This window comes from Anser brachyrhynchus (genome assembly GCF_964034855.1).
Source record: "Anser brachyrhynchus genome assembly, chromosome: 20".
Lineage (NCBI taxonomy): Eukaryota > Metazoa > Chordata > Aves > Anseriformes > Anatidae > Anser > Anser brachyrhynchus.
Window position 1 is genome coordinate 2,386,771 of NC_137713.1, and position 20,299 is coordinate 2,407,069.

Genomic DNA, 20,299 nt, shown 5'->3' on the forward strand with positions numbered 1-20,299 from the left:
AGAGGGAAAAGTGTTTCCATACCTCCAGAGCTAGCTCCGCCACCACGAGGCTGTGCCAGCCGGCACGTGGCAGTACCTGCACGAGTCGTGGGACACGGCTGGGGACAGCCTGCATTCGGGGCCCTGCACAGCAGCTTGAGAACGAGCAGCAAAGGCCCTGGTCCCGGGGAAATCCCATGGCCGAGCTCCCCCCAGGGCTGCCGCAGCCTCCCAGGGCACTGAGCCGCAGCGTGCGCGCTGCTCGCTCGACACCCTGGTGGGACCGGGGCACTCGTTTCCTTCTCTTTCAGAGTGCTCCACGTCAGTGATGGTCCTGGGGGCTGCGTAGGACAGACTCTCTGAAAACACACGCTTTTCTCGTCACTGTCACAGCCAGAAAATTCATCTTTGCAGACTCTGGGGTCTCTGGGCAGGGAGGTAACGCCCGGAACAAACCGCCCAGTCCTACGGCCACCAGCCCCACCATGTAGCGTGACGCCACCCTGCAGCTCAAGGGGCAAGCAGGAGGAGAAGAAACACACAGGAGCCTGCGAGGAGGCAGGAGGAGACCCCTGCCTGCCCTGGGATGAGCGATGGTGGCGGTGGGCATCGCCCAAAATGCCTCCGCGCGAGGGGCACAACTCGCCCCCCACGTCCGGCAGCACAGCACGCACAACGCAGAAGCGACGTTAAGTTTAGCTAAAGAAATCCCAGTGTAAGGACTAAAGCTAACCTATGATAGGAAGGCATCTGAAAACCCGTGTGTCCCTCACTGCATTTATTTGTTGCGGTTTATTTATGGCTGAAAAATCACCTAAACCCTTGAGTTCTACGTGAAAACAAAAAACATAGTTAAAACATCTACGAAATGGTCACGCAACCTAAATATATGCATTAGATGTTAAACCTTCTATCAGAGAGCTCAGCTGGATATTTTTTTTTTCAAATCTGCAAAATATAATTAAATTGGTGTTGGTAAAAAAAAAAAAAAAAGATAGCCCAGTCCAAACCCCTTATAAGGATATTTCAGACATGCTGAGGTTCCTTTTCCATAAATGTTAAGCAGACATCTGTAAACATAATTGGAATTTACTGCACACGTGAATAACTGCATATAAATTAGCCTGTATCATCGGGGTTTAAGAAAGGGCTGCAGGTCCCCCCCCTTGTCGATAAGACAGTGCCGTTTCCAGCGCGCATCCCAGCTCAATTCCAAATGTCAATTTTCTACATTTTAATTTTTTTTTTTGCATAGCTGTTGCCTTGTTACATTTATCATAAAGCCTCTATAGATGAGACATTCTGTTGAATTTTGTACATTTCTAGGTTTGTTTACCAGGCGGATAGTTATACTTTTGGAAAAGGCAGAGTGGGACTGTCAGGGACTGCTTAACATTAACGCTAGGGACCCAGGCACCTGCGGAGGCTGAGCGAGCACCCCTCCAGCTCAGCGTTCCCAATTTTTCAGCGTTCCCCATTTTTCCTTCCTTTCCTTTTCTCCATCTCCCTGCCATGGGCTGTTCCCCACCAGGCACGGAGCCCTCCAGCCCCGCACCCCTGGGAACCGAGGCCTGATCCTGCTTGTCCTCAGGGCCATGGGAAAACATCTGACTTCTGTGGCTCAGGATCAAGCTTTTAAGCTCCGTGCCTTTACCTGCGAGCGAGCCTCCTCGCCCTCCGCCCCGTCCCCTGCTCCTCCTCCCCTCCCCGTCCCGGTACAGTGCAAATCGCCCAGGACTTGCAGCGAGCAGAGCAGGTGGGGCACCGGCAGCCGCTGAGACTTGATTGAGTCAGGCATGAAGAGAGGTGTCCGGACACACGTAACTCAGTTAAAACGAGGATTACTTCTGATTCGTATTGAGTCAATCAGGAGCAGGATTTACACAGAGCCACATCGTGTAGAAGCACGATTTTACGCAGATTTAGTGAAAACAAAGGGTTGAGCCCACTTCTAGAGACGCACCAAATCCCTGCTAACATCCGCCCGGCTTTGGTCGGCAAACCCAGAGGCGCAGCTCCACCAGCCCCAACGGCTGCAGGCGGGCAGCAGCCCGGAGCCTCCAGGCTCGAGGTGTTCGTGCACCTGCTCCCGGCCAGGCTGGGCCATGCCCTGCAGCAAGACCATGGAGAATCCCTCCTGCCCAGCCGAGGCTGTGGCCCAGGTCCCATATCTGTGGGATTTCAGGGAAAGCTGCGCCCCGCTGTCCGAGCCCGGAGCTCTGGGCTGGAGGAGCCAAGGCCATGGGTGGTGGAGCCGCGTGGAGCTCACCCGCACGTGGCCGCTGGCTGCAAGTCAGCAGTGACGTTAGCAGATGAGGCCCGATGCAATGCCACTTACATTTCGCCTACCCATCGCACGGAGCGTTATTTCCGCACCAGCAGAAGTAACAGCAGCTTGCGTTCCAAGTCGCGAGCCTCTCGGCACCCCAATTAACACGAGGTTCATCAGCATGCTGCAAGCCTGAATGCGGGCAGAGGACACCCTGGTGGCTGGCAGGAGCACAGGGGCCAGCCTGCGCAGGGCTCTGCTCGGCGTCCCACCAGCCCGTGCAGACGCGTGTCCCCAGCCCCTGCCCTGGCACAGCGCGCACCCAACGCCCCATCCCTATGGCGGTGCTCACGGTGTGCCAGCCAAGGCCCCGTGCGGCCGATGTCACTGTCACCCTTCGAAGGCACGGCTGTTTATTACACTTCTCTCTGTGCAAGCCTCTCATAAGCTCAGTTTATTTGGATGGGGAGGGGGTGCAGAAAGCAACCTGGGGCAGCATCCCCAGCACCGGCCACGGCTGGTCCCCCCCCGGCTCCCTGCCCGGCCACAGGCTCCCCAGGGATGCTGGTGGCAACGTGTGACCGGCAGGGATGACCCGAGCTTAACCTTGCTCCGTGCCCCCGTTTGATGGGGACGGGAGGTGACAGATGTGGCAGCCTGCCCAGAGCGCCAAACTGCCCGACTTTGGGGCTGGAGCAGCCGAAATGGAGAGGGGGGGAGACCCGAAATGAGTCCCCTCCGGTGCGCCCAACCCCAGGATGGGGCTCCTTTGGGGAACAAAGGTGCGGTGCCTCGCCCCTCTTGGGAAAAAAAGAGCGAAAATAAGCAGAAATAGAAATGAAAAAGATTTTTCCTTTGGATAAGATGGACTTGGAACTCATCCGGGTGCCTCAACTCCTTGGCTGCCAGCCCCACGTTCCCGTGAGCTGCCTCCGCCAGCGGCGCTCAGCCCAGGGACGCTGCCCGGTTGCCCAAGCCCCCGCTCGCCCCGGCGCAGCACGGTGCCCACCGGGTAATTCAAAATTATCGACCAGGCTTTTTTTTTTTTTTTTTTCCTGGGCCAGTCCAATTACTTTCAAGCACACCTATTTGATTTTAGTGTCAAAGAGATTTTCTCTCTCTCCCAAGTTGTTTTCGCTTAAAAAAAATAAAATAAAATCCTGGAGCACCACACAGAATAATAAGCAGACTCACTACTTAGGCATAGAATGACCTGAAATTTCTCTGAGGAAACATATTTTTCACTGAAAAATACTGGAAAAATCTGTATGAAAGTTTTTCCTTGACATTTTCTTGTTTTAGAGGAAACAGGAGAGCAATTTTTCCCCATCACTTTCATAGTTTGTTATTTTTCTTCCCTCCCTCAGCTCATCCCTGAGAGTTTCCCCCAGGATGCCCGATTGCACAGGAGGAAGAGCGGCGGTGGGACAGAGGGAGGAGGCAAGCGCTGAGGCACAAAAGCGCATCTCAACACGGAGCAATAACCAATGCCCTTTCCCCCCCCCCGATCCTTTCCAAATAAATAGAAAAATGTTTAAATTCTACAAGCTGACCAAGCTAACCCAGTCTGTAACGCCTTCTCTGTGAAGGAAGGTCTCTCAGCTTGTATAAGACCTTTTTTGTCCTTATGTTCTTTATGTTCTTGCTTTTTTGCTCTGAGCGGCACCGGGCAGCGCGGGGGCCGCCCCTGAACCTCGTCTCCCTCCCGTGGTTTTCCTTGGTTTCCCTCCGTGCAGCCCATCCTGACAGGGTGCCGCGTCGGCTGCCGGCATTTACGGCGGGGCTCTGCTATAAACACGGGGCTCTCGCACTCGCGTTTCAGGGGTCAGGGTTTAACAAGTCTTTTAGGGCCCGTTTTTACTACGGCACAGCGCATGCTAATGCACCGTGCTGTGAGCAACGCAACGCTGAGCCGAACCGAGGGCACAGGCCGGAGTTCCCACTGCCTCCGATGGGACCCCACCACGCCTCCCGGCTGGAAGCGGCAGCAGATAACTGAGTTATTGCTGATTTTGGGGAATCCTCGTGGAGCAGGGACGCACGCGGTGCAGCCCCTGCCTGGCGGTGGCAGGCGGCCGCGGCGCGCTCCCGGGGGCGAGCCAGAAACCTGAGCCTGCCAGTTGCTTTTGTCCGGGTTTTTCACGCCATCCTGCTAACCAAATGTTGTGCCAACCAGTCTGTCTCATTTAAATACACGGGATTATCTATTACAATGCTTCAATATTTATTACATTGATTTCGCCTTAACTGCTTTGTAAATCATAGCAGAAATAATGGCCTTCCAACTGAGAGTCATATGCCGCAATCAACCAACAGAAAGTCAAGATTGTAATTTAAAATATATATTAAACAGTCCTTACGTGAACATCTTGTTTAAATTAAGAGATGGGACATGATTCAAATAATAAGGCCCCACCAAAAGATAATTTTTCCTAGCAAGGAATCTCTCCTACCGCTTCCTAGGCCAGCGTCCAGAGGGGACGCGAGGGTGCGGGGCAGCAGCGCTGACCCTACAGGGCTGGAAGCGGGATTTGACGCCAGGTTTCCCGCAGGGAAGGTTGGGCCCAGCCTGGCATTGTTCTGGGGGGGCTCCAGCGTGAGCCCACCTCTGCCCACCCCAGCGGCAGAGCCAGGCCCAGCCGCGTCCTGGGGCCGGCGCCAACCTCCCCGCGGCCCCGTCTGTCACATCCCACGCCCCGACAAGCCCCTGCTGCTCTGCCGCCCGCAGCACGTGCTTCGGCTGAGTTTCTCCCCCTGTATCAGCCCCTGCGTGTTTGGAAAGCTTTCCCTCGGCTCCGCTACAATTTGTTGTTATCCCCACGAGCTGCGGCAGCGCTGCTACCAAAAGCGCTGCGCGCATCCAGCCGCCCGCTGCCACCTCGCTGGGCTGCACGGAGCCAGGGGACGCAGACATCCCATCGAAGCCACGGGGACGCAGACATCCCATCCCCAGAGCCCTCCCTGCCCGTGGCCGGCAGCCCCTCGCTCCCCTGGAGGCCCTCGGATGCAGCCTCCAGCGCACGCGGTGCAGGGGGCGACGTTCCGGGCACGCCGGGGTCCGCAGCCCAGCGCTGCGCAGGGATCACCGGGGTCTGCGAGCACGGTTCTCGTAACAGATCACAGTATTCTGCTATTTATGAAGCTTCCTTTCAATAATTATCACGCTGCTACATTGGTGAGTTTCTTGACAAGTTATTAAATCATAATTTCTAATTTAAATGCCAGCTTTTGGCGTGCATGCCTGCTCAGGATAAGCTCATTTTCATTTTTATTAAACATCACCTATTAAACACAAGAAGAATTTTCTTTGGAATAACAGAAAACACCACAGGTGCCTTATTCCCCAGCTCTCGTTGTAATGGCTTCAAATAATTCCCCAAACACGTAAGCACAACAAGGGGCCAGGCCTGTGGTTAGCTGGGCAGAGGCGCACGGACCCTTTTTTGGGCCAGCTGTGTGCAGACAACACACCAACACCTTCCCTTTGGCTTTTCCCCTTGCCGGCCCTTGGCCGTGAGCAGCCCCGCAGCTGAAGGCTCTGCCACAAAGCACCTCCCTCGTCCAGAACCAACGAGCACTTACTGAGACAAAAACGGATGCAAGCCAGGAGACAAAACCGATGCAAGCCGGGACGTCTGAGCTGGCCACCAGAACACAGAGCACCCAGCTTCAGGAGGCATTTCGGAGGCTCACAGCACGGCAGTCATACTCCAGTGCCACCCAGTCCTTGGCTTTTCAAGCAGATGGCCAATTAATTAAGCTCGTTTGGTGGCCATGTGCTGTAGTGCCTGGCCCTGGGCTCGGCGTCCGAGCCGTGCTCCCCATGCCACAGGGGCGGCTGCAGCGGCACTGCCGGCCCCGAGCCCCTGGGCACCTCTCGGCCCCGCTGAACTCCCGGGGCAAGGGGTCTGGCGTGCCACAAACCGTGCAAAAGCGGGAGCAGGCAGCAGTTTTTATCTGAGAACAGGAAGGAGAAGGAAAAGGATAACGTCAGTCCAAGAGAGATGGGGCAAGAGGACGTCCAGCGCCTGCCCTCGGGGTGCGGGGTCCCTCTGCTGGGCTGGGGGTTTGCTATCATCCTGGCACACCTTGGGGCTAGTGGGAAAAGGAACTCCCCCCGTCCCCCAGATGATTTCTATCTCCAGACTATCAGACTGATTAGTTAAATAAATCATCCTTACCTGAAGATAATCCATTTACGCTTTTTAATTAAACACAATTATGACAATTTGTTCTGCTGCCTGCTAGATTGCGTGCGCAATCCAAGCCAGGGGCCAGAAACTTTTGTGGACGTGCTTCCCTCCAGGCCAGAACAGGAGCAGAAAAGCACCCAAAGCGCGCTTTTTGTTGATGGTGCTAACGACTGGCTGGGTAAAAACAACACCAAGGGGACACTGGGAATTAGACCAGGTGCTTGGTGTCCTGGGCTGCTCCTGTGCCTGATGAGATGGGGGCAGCCCGGCCGATGTCCTTGGGGCCAGAAGCAGGATGAGACCCACTTGGTGCAGGCTGGGGTCCCTCTTCACTCCCTGTAGGCACTGAAGGAGCTCGATTTTGGGGCTGCATCCCCCCATCCCCAGCCGAACGCAAGGAGAGGACCAGGTGCAAACACCAGCCTGGCAGTTTTCTTAAAACATCGCGGTGTCCTTTTCACGGTCCAGCAAGACGGGAAAACACATCCCATTTATTTTGTCGAGGGCTTTCATTCAGATCAACGTTCCTTCAACTTGCTCACCTAGAGTGAGAGACAAAATAAGACATAATGAGCCAGCTTAAATAGATGTTAGAGACCTCGCGGTTATTTAAAAGCCCTCTGCAGTCCTTCTCCCCCTCCCCTTGGCACAACGAGCGCAAGTTCAACTGCGAGCGAGTACGGCAGACTATGTGCTGTTTGTTTTGGGTTCAATGGCATCTCATTTACACGTGTTAATTGCAACTAATTGGCACTAATTGGATGAACAGGAAACCCTCTGGGAGCACTCATACCTTTAATTTGTAGTAAATATCATTAATTAACATATGCTAATTAGAGCCAATTAACATTGATTAAGGGTTGCCAGCTACTTGGAAAGTACAACTCTCCACGTTGCATGGAGTCAGCACAAAATATGATGCCTGCTCCAAGTCGAGCGGAGGAGGCGAGCGAGCAGCCGGCAGCATGCGGGTGCGTGGGGCAGCTTCGGCCCTCGCTCCCCCTCCTGCCATGCTGCTGGGGAGCGGTGCTGGGAGGCGGGGGGGCTGCAGGCTGCAGCAGGGGGTCAAGCAGCAGCAACGCCAGCAGCAGCGGCGTGGCGTGGACAAATGTGCCCTGCACCACGCGGAGCTCCCCGGGGCACCGGTGCCGGCACGGCCGGGCTTTGGGAAGTGCCTGGGGTGAGCGCAGGGCTGCGGAGGCTGCTCTGTGCTAATTATGAGCAAACAGAAGTAAGACAGCACCTGATAAGGGTGTTTTCCTAAAGGGTTGGTCCTTTCCGGCCCTACTTTTGCCATGCAGAGACCACCGATGGGCTGAGATGGCCGCATCCAAGCCAGGGTCCAAGTTAATGCTAGGAGGACGGTGTCCGCCTGTTTGCTCTTACAGTCAGCAGAGACAGCAACCCAGGGGCACCCGGACATGGACGAGCCGGTCACAGGAGCCCGAAGTTTGAACCCCTCTCGTTTCCCTGAAGCTTTTGCACTGAAGTTATTAACAACCTGTTTACTCTGCTGTTTACCGTTTCATTATCTGTTCAGACAACCGCTGATCAGTTTGCGTAGAAGGACAGAGAAGAAAAGCGCTTAATCTGAACGAACACCTGGGAGGAGACCTGATTCGGGCTGACAGCGGGGCTGCTTCTCCATTTACATGTTTCTAAAAGGATTAGCTTTCTACACTGAGAAAACAGAGGCTGGGGCTGAGGCGTCGCAGGGCAGGGATGCGCTGTGAATGCCTTGAATTTGGCTGCTTGGCCACAAAACGGGCTCTGGTGGAGGGGTGCAAGGCACGAGGGACCAGGGCTGGGGCGAGCAGGGGAGCGGCAACGTGTCCACGTGCGTCTCTCTGAGCTCCTGCAAATGCTGACTGTGCAGGACAGGGGCTCCTGCCTGGTGCACAATTAGCTCTGCCTCTAATTGCAAACCAGGCCTATGATTTGAGGACTGTAATTAAAGCAAAGTGTTGGAGGCCCCTTTTCTAGCGAGTGTTTTCACCGGTTGAAAGTGAGGGGGAAGAAAGTCTGAAAAATGAGCCCTTCCTCCTCCCGGTGCTCAAAACCCATCCCCAGTGCTCAAAACCCATGGCCACAGAGCAGCACCAGCACCGAGCCACTGGGAAAACCACGTCTGTGTGCCTAAAAACAGGCTGCGAAATTTCAGACAACTGTAATCAGAGGGGACTTCTGAGAACCTGGAAGAATATTTTTCATGAGTTCAGCAAGAACATCCATTGGAGGGAGCATCACTGACACGTTTAATGCAGTACCAGGAAGCTGATAAGCTAAAAAACCCAACAACATACAAATACCTACGGACACGGAGCCGGCCCCTTCGTGAAGATGCGCTCGATAATCCAATTGGTCTGTCCCACCTCTAATTACGCCGGTCCCACAATTCGGTGTTCCTAACTAGGGCTGCAAATCTGAGTTTACTGTATTTAGGAAGCGTTGTCAATAACGTTTGCAGTGAATTAATTACCGGGGTGATTTTAATTTATTTTCATTAATTATAATCTTATTAACCAATTAATTAAATCCAAATACAGGGTGCGACACTGTTTGGTGGTTACACCCTGGTAAGCAAACAAGCAGCGCAGTCAGACTCGCATCGAAGGCAGCTCGCAGCGGGAGGACGCGGGACACCCGGCCTGCTGTGGCCGCCTGCGGTGCTCCCCCGTCCCCGTCCCACCCCCGTCCCCTCCCCATTGCTCCCCCATCCCCGTCCCACTCCCGTCCCCTCCCCACATGCCACCGGCCGGGTAAATCACAGCAGGGGCAGAGCTCGGAGAGGTTTTGCTCCTGGGGGGCTCCTGGGGCTGCCCCACACCTGCCGGGGACGTGGGGTTGGTGCCGGCGTGGTGGGGAAGGGCAGGAGCGCTGGGAAGCAGATGGAGTGAGGATTGCTTGGGAAGAGAAAGGCGCTGAATGAGCGGCTTAACCGCTTGCAAATTCAAGATCTCTTTTTGTTTTATGACCGCCTTAGCATCCAGCTCCACATGGATACAGCCCCCTTCAGCAAACATTATGCACAGGATTTATTACAGATGTATACTATTTACTGGGGTTTATAGTGATATACGGCCTCTCTTCATCATTTGAGCAGTAAAGTATATTGTTCTGACCCTTCCACTCCCTCCATTTGCCTAAGACTCCAACCACTTGATATTTTTCCAGTTCTGACATTTCAAACATGCAATGCCATATGTATTGCCACTTTCAGGTAATTATCACATAAAATTAGGCTAGTCTTGTACATGAAACTAGCAATTAGCCAAGGATTGAAGGTCAAAGAGATCTCATTTATAGAGTCTCTAACAAAATGTTAAGTGTAAATGTGTGTCAGATGGTCCAGGATGCCGGATTATATGGGGTCATGACAACGGGGCTGAAGTGTCATCAAGCACGATGTAACCAGTCTGTTGGGCACAGCAGTACAATCTGGGACTTATCTCTCTCCGCCTTATCAGAACCTGTGCTAAATCTAGGACATGGCCTTAGAGGAGTTTCTGCAAAAGCAGGAAAATTAATGCAGCCCATTGTTTTCCTTGCTAGGACTTTTAAAGCGCCACTCCACGAGCCGTGCCTGACACGCTGGGCCTCCCTTTCCCCCGTCTCTGAAGGCTGCCAGCTTCTTGCTTCTCCCCCCTGTTGTGTGCCGGGGTCCAGCTCGCCGCCTTCCTCGCGCTGTGCCCAGGCTGCCAGGGCTGCTACTGGCCCCATTCCCTGTGCTGCCCCAAGGCAGGGCTGGGGCCCCACAGCCCTCTTGGTTCTCGAGACAATCCAAGGAGAGACAAAAGCACCTCCGACTTACCCGAACACGGCGCAGGCGCTTTTCTGATCGCAACCGAAGTGACGCAGGCAGGCACGCGGCACGGCCACGCTGCCAGCGCCCAGACGTGGCAGACCCGCGGCACAGCCACGTGTCCTCGTGTTTTCTCCCTGTTGAACACCACTGGCGAAGGGACGAGGGCTGGTTGTTGCACCGGCGCAGCCGAGCTGACGTGGTTACTCCAGACCCACTCATGGTTCGCCACCGAACCGGCAGAGACGCGCCCAGGGCCTCGAGCTGGCACCGCGGCGGCCCCGTCCTCGCAGCCCAGGTCGCCGCGGCACTCAGCTAAATTATATAACTGCAAACAAAGTGTGACAGCTTTATTTGCAATTATACTGCGTTTAAAGGAACAAGATGAGCTTAATGAGTTAATAAAGTGGCTGCCTGTCAAAGCGGGGCCGCGCTGCATCGCGCCGCAGGTCCGGCAGGGCTCATGCATATGCAGGGCGCGAGGTGCCCCGGCCATGGCAACGCGCAGGTAGCGGCCCCGGCCAGCTGCCCCCGTCCCAGAAGACTTGTATGAAGTGAAGACTTGTGAGAAGCCAGCATTTTGTCTCCGCACACTTGACAAAACAAAGACAACTCACTCCTCTGGTTTCATGCCACATTTTTTATTCATAAACAAGCTGTTGGCTGTAAAGACATGATAAAACTCGAGCTCAGAGGAGGCTGGCGAACATTTGAATGCAAATCCTCAGCTGCTACAAATCCGTCCTATTATTCAGCCGATTTTTTTTTTTTTTCCCCATTTTTGTCTTATGCTAAGCTAGGCAGGATCCCAACCAGAGATATGTGATAAACTCTGGTCAATGCAAAGAAAGGCGCCGACATAAAAATGCAAAGGCTCGCCTGGGAGAGAGGGGAGGCAGCGAACAAAGGCTGCGGCGCTGCCGTGGCTCTTCTGCCCCAGCCGCGGGTTTCGCTCTCTGTGCACAACACTGCTCGCTGCCACCTTTTGTCACCTGCAGCTGCCCCTGGCCGTGCCCAGGTAGGTCGCTAGCACAGGGCGTGAGTGGGAAATGGCACGCGGAGGAGCTGGGAACGGCCGCAGCGAGGAGCCCAGCGAGGCCCCACAGCACGGCCCCGAGCAGCAGCGGTGTCTGGCGGGGGAGGACAGTGAAAAGCCCCGATGCCGAGTGTTTTGTGGAACGGGAGGAACGGCGATGCAGTGTTCTCCGTTTCCATCCCCAAACCTTCCAGTGACACATACATGTTGTAAAGCTGCTCAGCCCCCTGCACTTGCAAACCTCCGAGCAGGGGCTGAGGCTCTTTGGCAGCCCCGTTTGAGCCCCCAGACCCCTCGTCCCCACTGGTTTAGGCCCAGATGTTTCACAGAGCCCGGCTCTGGAGCTTTCTGTCACTGCCAGACCAAGCCAGAGCTGGCTCTGTCCCGCCGCCGATGTCTGTGCCAGCCCCGTGGCCTCTCCAGCCCCGCCGTGCCCTGGGCGCAGGGGGTGCCGGCGCTCCCCATGGGCACGAGGAGGGTGCGGGGGCTTGGCTCAGGCCCGTCCCACCCACAGTAGCCACTGGCCTCACCCTCGGCCACAACAGGGAGAAATGCCTCGGGGAGGAGGAGGAAGTCAGAGGAGACACAGTGCCGAGTGATGAGCTTTGCATGACAATTGGGAAATAAAGAAAATAAAAGTTAGCGGGACTTCATTTGCATGAGAACGCAAATGGAAAAAAAAAAAAGATTATTTCTTGCAGCCTCTATCAAATAAATTATTTTGAGAGGAAAATGCAGCAGAGGTCAAGGGAGCGAGCAGCAGGGCTGGAAGGTCACTGAGGGCTGGGGTTTGCGGCTCTGGGTCCCGACTGATAGAGGAATTTGCATTTCTGGTGCAGCTCTGCAGCACGAGGACAGCTGCTATCGCGGCGTTACAAGACACTGCGGATCCACCACAGAAACCAAACAAGAAATCATTACCCCAATCAGTTTGCCTCCCCGCAAAACAAATATGACCTTTGCTGAGATTTTTCCCTTTTAAATGACCCCTCTGTCTAGCTCCCCAGCTGGGATCTCAGGGACACCGAGCACCGACCGAGTTTGTTTAGGGTGGCACTAGTGGCACTGCTTTGTTTTCGGCGTGTCCTGATGTATCTGGCTGGCACCGCGGTGAGAGGGAGACGGTGAACTGCTGCTGGAATCAGAGCCAAACTGCTCGTCGGAAACAAGTGACCCAAGAAAAACATCCTTTCCTTCCCCGAGACAAATCTCAAGGAGCAAACTTAGGTTTTTATGAACGCTCTCGTTACTCACAAGCGGTTTTAGGGAACTCGTTTCTCCCCAGGGCCGGCTGCTAACCGAGGCCCAGGACGCCCGGGTGCTCTCCATCGCAGCCACGGCTCTCACCCCCCCGTGCTCCCCTTCCTGCCATTTTAAGGGTACCTCTCTGTGCAACACGGCACAAACGGCAGCCCCTCGGACGGCGTCCTGCGGATGCTGAGGCCGGGGACGAGGACGGGAACGAAGGGGACGGCGCCTGCCCGGCTCCTGCGCCCTCCCCGCCGCTTTTGGCGAAGCCCAGGTTTGCGGCGCTCGCAGCGCGATCAATGCAGGGCCCGTGGCTGCGGACAAGAGGAGAGACTTAATTCTAATCTGTATTGACTGCTCACTTCTTTGTCTGCCAATTTGCATCATGGCCTTGTCTTAAACAATGATGTGGGCCTGGCAGGTTCTCTCACAGTAATCCATACCGGCGGGTCAAAATCTCGGAGCACTCGTTAGAGCCCGTACACGCGAGCTGCACGGTTAGCTACTGGGAAGATCCTGAGACGCATCTGTCTCAGTATTTATCCACCTTCATCTCTAATCTGCTGAAACCCCAAGAACGCCTTCAATTTTTAGCAGCAGAAAGAGGCCGCTATTCTAGAGAATATTGCCCCAAATTTTGATTCTAAAATAAAATTCATTTTTATTCTAAAATATAACTCATGCCCATGGACAAAGCGAAGGGAGGAGGACGATAAGGAGATGAAACTGCTCGAAGGGAGTGGACCCAGTCTCTCCCCTCCTCCAGTACCCCGAGTAATGGCCTATTGAGCAGCCACAGCTTTTGTTTCGTTTTAAGCTCAACTTTTGAGATGGAGAAAAAAAAATCTCCCAGTGTAATTTCGGAAAAACCCCTTGGAGTTTCCCCTACGTCCAGTTCCGTGCTCACCAGGTGTGCCAGCTTTCTGTGCTGCCACGTTTCGGATGTGCAGCCGAACAGAAATAACCTTCCAACGTTAAATCTCCACTGGACCCTGACCGTCGAGGAACAGGGAGGAAAAACCGAGTTAGATGCTGAAGGACCGACCGCAGCCCGCAGCATGAGGGGCACGGGGCAGCTGCTGCACCCCTGGCTCCCAAATTTGATAACGCAGCGTGTCAGCAGCCGGGGAGATGGGCTGGGGACACAGACACGTCCCTGCAGCCCATTGAAGCTCTGCCAGCGCCCGTCCGCTTGCCGGTGAGGTTTAGCGAGCGGACAGAGGGAGGCGAGTGTGCACGTGTGCGCGCCTCGGTGTCCACACCTTGCGTCCCCGCGCTGCCTCCTGATCCGCTTGGCTCTCCCCGCGTTACGATTTACGGCTGCCCGTGACCCCGGCTGCGGCGCTGCCCCGTGCTCCGGCCAGAAAGCAGCGCCCGGACCACGACAGCTGCCCGTGAAGGTGATTTATGAGCAGCCCCCCGGGGGAGAGCCGCTGCACCAGATGGGCTGTCTGCTCCTCCGGCGGCGAGCTCAGGTGGCGGCCAGGCTGCTGCCCCGGCACGTAACCGGCCGGCGAAAGGGGGCCCGAGCCCTCCACGCGGGTTTCTGCTCTCAGGCATTTAGGAAAATGAAGCATCCCGGTTCTGAACACGCAAGCAACACCGTGGGGGCCCGATGCCCTGGTGAAACGCCTCGGGATGCTCAGGGGAGAGGCGCTGCACGAGCAGGGAGCAGCTCTGCCGGGCCAGGGTCCCTGCTGCAGCCCAGAGGTGGCACAGGGCCAGGGGACAGGGCCGGTGGTGACCTCCCGAGAAGATGGGGCGAGCCCGGAGAAATACAAAATATGTAAAATAATGTTTTCCCAAGCTACAGTTTTCATAACTCCAGCGTGGAGAAATGCCCTGCTCATCCAGCAACCGTAGAAAATCTCGATTTCCCACATAAAAATATTAGTGGCTGGCTTAAAATATTAACATGTGGATCGCATTGCCCTCAGAAGCTGTGGGATCGGAGTTTAGCATCAGCAGTTAGACACAGATATGGAATTAGAAATGTAAGCGGTGGCTTTGCAGCCCCGGCTGCCGCAGCGGGGAGGGCAGGGGCTGGATTTTCGCTGGGAGGATTTTCTCCCTGCTGGCTCCCACCCGTGCCCCTGTGTCCCCCCAGCACCACGGCGAGCCCCTGGCGCCGCTGGCATTCAGCAGCACGAGACGCCTCGGGCAGCAGGAGCCCACGGCGAAGATGTGCAGGACGTGAGCAGCGAGGAAGGCGGCTGCAGCAAAGCACCGCGCTTCCTGAAGCACAGCCAGCCCCTCCGGGGTGCAGGTCCCTCTCGCAGGGACCCGGACCCAGCCGAGTCCGCGTGCGCTGTCCCGCACCCACAGACGTGCCCGCGCGAAGGTGTCGGGCGCACGGGCTCGGCTGAGCCAGGCGGGGAAGTTGGGAGAGCGGAGCTGGGCAGAAGGTTAGCGCTGGAAACAAAAAAAGCGGGACTAAATTATTATTCCACCCATAGCCTTCACAAGGAAAATAGAAGCAGCAGATTGAGGCCTGTTTTCATATTTGATAGGGAACCAGATAAATGGCAGGCAGCTTGCTCTGATAAGGCCTTGCTCTGGGCATAACCTCTTTCTCTGAAAGCCTCTTACTATGCATAGAGTCAGGCTATCTGTGCAGCTGCACCTTGACACAAATATATCTGCACCCAAGATGAACCAATTCCCCCAGAAATTACAGGAGTGGGATTGCATCTGGGGAAGGGGCCGCAGCCATGGCTTCGCCTTCTTCTTTTTTTAACGATACTTTTTTTTCCCCCCAAGTAGCTTCCCAGCGAGCACTTTTCCCTTATCCTCCTTTTCCCTGCTACCCTCAGGCTGCAGCGAGCTTCACCCCGTGTCCCTGTCCCAGGCAGGGGACACCGGGGACTCCTCTGTCACCCTCCGGTGTCACCCCCCGGTGTCACCCCCCGGTGTCACCTCGCCTGCCGCGGGACTTTCCCTCCCCAACTTTTCAGTGAGCCCGCCTCTTTGTGCCCGATTATTTCAGGAGAGGGATCTCGGCCCCAAAATCATCGGGGCCGGATTTTCTGCTGGCCCCCACACAACTCGGAGGCCGATCCCGTTAATGTCCCACCACAGCCAGCTGCCTTAACGTCCTCTGCGTCCCTGCGAGCAGAGCCTCTGCCCTCCGGCACGAGCAGAAATACCCCGAGCACCTCCAGCTCCCCGAGGAACCGGAGGAAACCAAACAGCAGTTAGAAGGATTTGGGAGAGGAGGAGGAGAGAGGTCCAAGGAAACGGCCGGGCTAACCGGGTAGGACACAAGTAATATCCCCACTACCAATACCTGTTTTTTTTTGTTTTGTTTTGTTTTGTTTTTTAACCAGAAGGGACTGTAAATTAGTTTCCCAGCTGCACAGCCACTTTAAAGACTTTATCCTAATGTTCTGTTTTGCGGTGACACGAGCTCTATCATCATAAGAAGAACAAATCAGCAATTAGTCTGCGAGAGGCACCGCCGCGGAGGAGAACAGCCCCCAGCCAGAGGGAGAGGGAATCCTTTACAATGAAAGGCCCCGGGAGAGCCGGGACCGGGACCTGGTGACGGTGATTGATGCTGGCACTGCAGAGACGCCCCACACCTCCCCAGAAAATTAAAAGCCTATTTGGTACGGTCCTAACAACACAGCACATTGATATCGTCTCATTACCCGTCAGCACAAGGCCCTCGCCTTCTCATCTGTATGGTGCTAGGGGAACAGGCCCAGAGGACAAGCTCTCCTCGTCCATCCCAGAATACGCTTGGAAAACCCGAAAACGAAGGCTGGGCAGACCGAAAGCCCCTGCCCCTCTCCCTGCGTGCCAGCGGCACCGTATGGATTTATATCGTGCCCAAAAGCTTCAGCGGGGGGCTCTGCTGGTGGGCAGCCCGGTCCTGCTGGACGGGACCTGCACGGAAAGAGCTGGATGGGGTGGGCTGGGGCAAGGCAGGGCTGCTGGCCACGGGGCCACGGGGCCAGACCCGCTCGGGGCACCGCAGCGGCCGAGGTGCTAGGTCCCCCGCAAAGGGATGCCCGCAGGGCGGTGAAATGTTCGAGCTCGGGGGTTTCCCTGCCCCCGCTCCTTCCAAACTGGCATCTGTTACATGTTTGGTTTGAGCAGCAGATGCCTGGTTGCGGCTAATGACAGCAGTAGTCTGCTAACAGATGCCACGTATCCAGCAACAGCCTTTGTCTGACGGCAGCACCGAGCGCTGCCGCGGCTGCGGAGCAGCGGGGCCGGGGGCTGACGGGCACCGAGCAGTGCCCGCGGGGCTGGCGGCCTCCGGAGAGCTCCAGGCAGGGGACACGGAGCAGCCCGGGGGGGTCCCGGCCTCCTGCCTGCACCGGGGGTGCTGGGGAGGGAGCGGTGTGAGGCTGCTCCACCTGCGGGGTCCTCACCTCCTAACCCAGCGCCGGTGTCCGTCCTGAGCGGCCCTTCGCTCTCCCAAAAGAAATGGCACCATCCGGCTGCTCGCACGCCTTCAGGGGTCGGAAGCCAGAAACATCGAGGGAAAGCTGAAGTTCCCCCTGGCTAACAGACAGCTTCACAAAGCGGGAGCCTCCGGTGGTTCACACCCGACGCGGGCGGCTCCCGTTACAGTCCCAAGGATGCTCCGGGTTTCATGGGACCGCGAGGCACGCGCCCGGGGTGAGCTCTGCTGGGGGGGGATGCGGGCTGGGGGAGGCTGAAGCCTCTCACAGCAGCAGCCACGGCAAAGAGCAAACAGCAGGAGAGCCTCCGGGCTCCCCGTCAACCTCCACACGTGTTACCTGAGGAAAGCAAAGACCTGATCCTGGGCCCGTGGGAGTTAAAAGGGCTCCGAGGTGCTCAGGAGCGGGTCCCAGGGGCAGGAGCTGACCTGTAAAGCCTGCCTGTGTCGTCCTTTTCATTCACATCTCCCCAGCCCCGCAGGGATGAGGCCACTCGGACACCCTGGGGTCCTGCTGCTGCCTGGGGCTCCGGCAGCTCCGGTGATGCTGGCAGTGGTTCTGTGCCCGTGCACAGGGTGAAGGAGAGCCCTAACCACTGAGCAAGTTACCTGTTGGAGATCAAGCCTCTCTGGAAACATGGAAAATACAGTGTCATCCACAATGGCGAAATTCTGTACTGCTTAAGAGAACGTTTAAATAGCCAGATTAACCCCTTTTCCTCCCAATTAGTTAATAAAAAATGATTTCTCTTGGTGCTGAGTACTTGTTTTCACAAAAGCTGCCTTTTAGGGGTACTTGCACCCTCCTCATACAAACAGAGCTCTGGGATGGTCAGAGTTTTTTGTGTGTCTTTCTATCCAAAGACTGAAGTTTATCCTCCCTGGGATTTCTGTGCCGTATGTGGAGAGCCTGGTGCAGGGCAATGCTTCCTGCCAGGTATCCGCGTTATTTCTGAGAGAAGGCAAAGAAAATCGGATGTAGCCATCAAAGGCACTGCAATGTAGACCTGCTCCAGGCGTCCGAAGCACCCGCCCCGAGCAGCCCGCTCGCCCATGGCACAGACGGGGAAGCCGAGGCACAGCCCAGCCCCTGCCGCCCGCCCCAGCTCCTCCTCATCGCCTGCGTTTCCACCGCCCAGGAGTTACTGCCCTGCCACGGGAGCCAGGCAAGGACAGCACTGTGAAGGACCAAAAGGGGAGAGTTCTTAACCAACATCACGGGAGCCTGCAGGATAATTAAACGACGAGACTTATCAGACCCCACGGGGCACTTTCCGCTGTACAACAGATTAAAAAATGTTTCCTTCCCAAAGAGAAAACAGCCGCTGCTCTACCTTTAGCCGCATCTATTAGCCAACTCATCTGAAACAAGTTCCGCATTTTTTAATTCGACCAGCTGATGCGATCCCCGCCGTGTGATTTCCCCAGATGGCAGGAGCAGCTGGAACACAAACTCCTTCCCGGCAGCGCCGCCGCGGCCGCCCGCAGCCCGGGGGGACCGGGGGCGTTGCGCTGGTCCCGGCGGGGAGGGAAGGCACCGAGAGGGGTGCTAGCGCTTCCACGTGCGTTTCGCTCTGAAGCAAGCAAGCAAGCAAACAAACAAACCGTCCTCTTTCACCGTCCCCGTCTCAGGAGGCTTTAAAACCACAGCGATCGGGACGGGGGCTTTCTCGCTAGGCTTTGCGCCGTCCCTTGGCCCAGACAAGCTTCGCCCCGCCAGCTCGCGGGCCCGGGGACGCCAGCCCCCAGTCAGCTGTTTGCTCGGCATCGGCTCCAAATGTGCATTTAATTGGGCACCTTTGCTCCCTTCTCCCCCCTCCGCCTCCGCGGGCTGCCTGAATGCGGCGGGGAACAGCCTGCGATTCATCCGCCGCCACGTCGGGGCCCCCCCCCCAGCCCCGCACCCACAAAGGGGAGGTCATCCCCGTGTCAAGTGGGGTGTGGAGACCAGCTGAGGAGCTCGAGAGCTGAATTGTGCCAATTTGCGCAGCCAGCGCCCGCTGAAAAAACTCCTGATAGGGAGGCATGAGCCGGCATATGGTGCCTCACTCAAGAGGCTGTCATTCAGGGGACCGGCAAGTGATGGCTCTCTCCCGCTCCCTTTATGGCCTTTCACTCCCCGGCGCCTTTCTGCTCTCCTCCTGCTACCGCCGTGGGCTGCGAGGGGCCGGGGAGGGCCGGGAGGAGCGGGCGTCACATCCCCGCCATGTGGGCTGCGAGCGGAGCAAGGCGAGGGGGACGCGCCTGCTGTACCCCCCCTGCTCTCCTCCTATCTCCTCCGGCAGCCCGGGGAGTCAAACGCTCGCCTCTCCTGAGGGACGGGTGCTTGTGCTCAGTTTCGTGCCGGTTAATTCAAAAAAAAATCCGTGGGACCAAACTGCCCATGCTGTCATCCCCCCTGGCGTGTGCCCTCATTTTGGAGCCCGTCTCCCCGCTGGGCTCGCGGCCCTCCTCTCCCCAGCCCGCCGCTCAGCCGGGGCTTGTCCCCTCCTCGGAGCTGCCCTTTTACGAGCAGAAAAGCTGTTGGCATGAAAGAACTACGAGGAGCCACCACTTAGAGCCCCTTTCAGGAGCAGAAGGTTTTCAGCTCTCAAAGAAAGAGGGGTTTTGTTCGGCCTTTGATGTCTCTGCGGTCCGGGGCTCTCTGGTCTTTTCTCCCCGGTTCCGAGCAGGCAGATATAATCACCTCCTTCCTCCCCGCCTCTATTCATCGACGCCTTTTAAATAAAGTAACCACACAATCCTCACTTTGGGAACCGACCCCAAATCAGTGCCCGCATCGCCTTGGCCGGGGAGCTTTAATCAGGTGGCTGAGGGCCAGTTTGGAGACGCTGCAGCCCCTCGGGGGGCTTTGAAGCGCCCGGTGGTCGGCACGGGCGGGGGGCGAGTGCAGGTGACGTCCCCTGACGGACCCCAGCATTTCGGGCTCTGCCCTGCTCGGCCCCCATGCCGATTCCTACCACCGGCAGCCCCGTACGGAGGGGATCCTGCTGCAAGCAGCCGCTGGCCGACCGACAGCGCTTCGAAGAGCAGATCCTGCAGACACCACACGCGATGGAAAACCAGGATTAACGTGCTGCCTCTCACCCACGAGGCCCCACTACTGCGCCGGGGGGAGCTGCGGGGCGGCGGGCACAGCCACCCACCCCGAGGGGTCCCCGGGAGCGGGGCAGGGGCTGCAAGGCGGGGGCACGCGGCCTCCCCGCAGCTGCCGCAGCAGTTGGGGGAAGAAACCTTCAGAGACACCGTCTGTCGGCGGCCCCGCGCGCATTGTTCCGGGCGCACCGCGCTCCTCCCCTCCCGAGGCCTCGCCGCCGCTCCCTGCCCTTCCCCAGCGGTCCCCTCGCTCGGAGGTGACCAA

General features: G+C 56.8%; 1 protein-coding gene across 11 annotated transcripts in view; it reads right to left on the bottom strand.

Moving 5' to 3' along the window:
• Positions 1–20,299, bottom strand: part of LOC308181013 (uncharacterized protein) — a 163,073-nt gene that overhangs the window by 1,688 nt on the left and 141,086 nt on the right. For 2 of the 11 annotated variants that reach the window (XR_013941275.1, XR_013941277.1), the window contains 2 exons: positions 6,748–6,983; positions 5,831–6,205 (listed from right to left, as the gene is read on the bottom strand). The exons of 2 other annotated variants lie outside the window; for them this stretch is intronic. Coding sequence is in view for 3 of the 9 variants with exons in the window: in XM_080563559.1 (XP_080419685.1) it covers positions 6,955–6,983; positions 10,253–10,571 (348 nt within the window). In the remaining 6 variants the exon portion in view is untranslated. 7 more of the 11 variants (XR_013941280.1, XR_013941281.1, XM_080563560.1 and 4 more) reach the window with 6 other exon arrangements.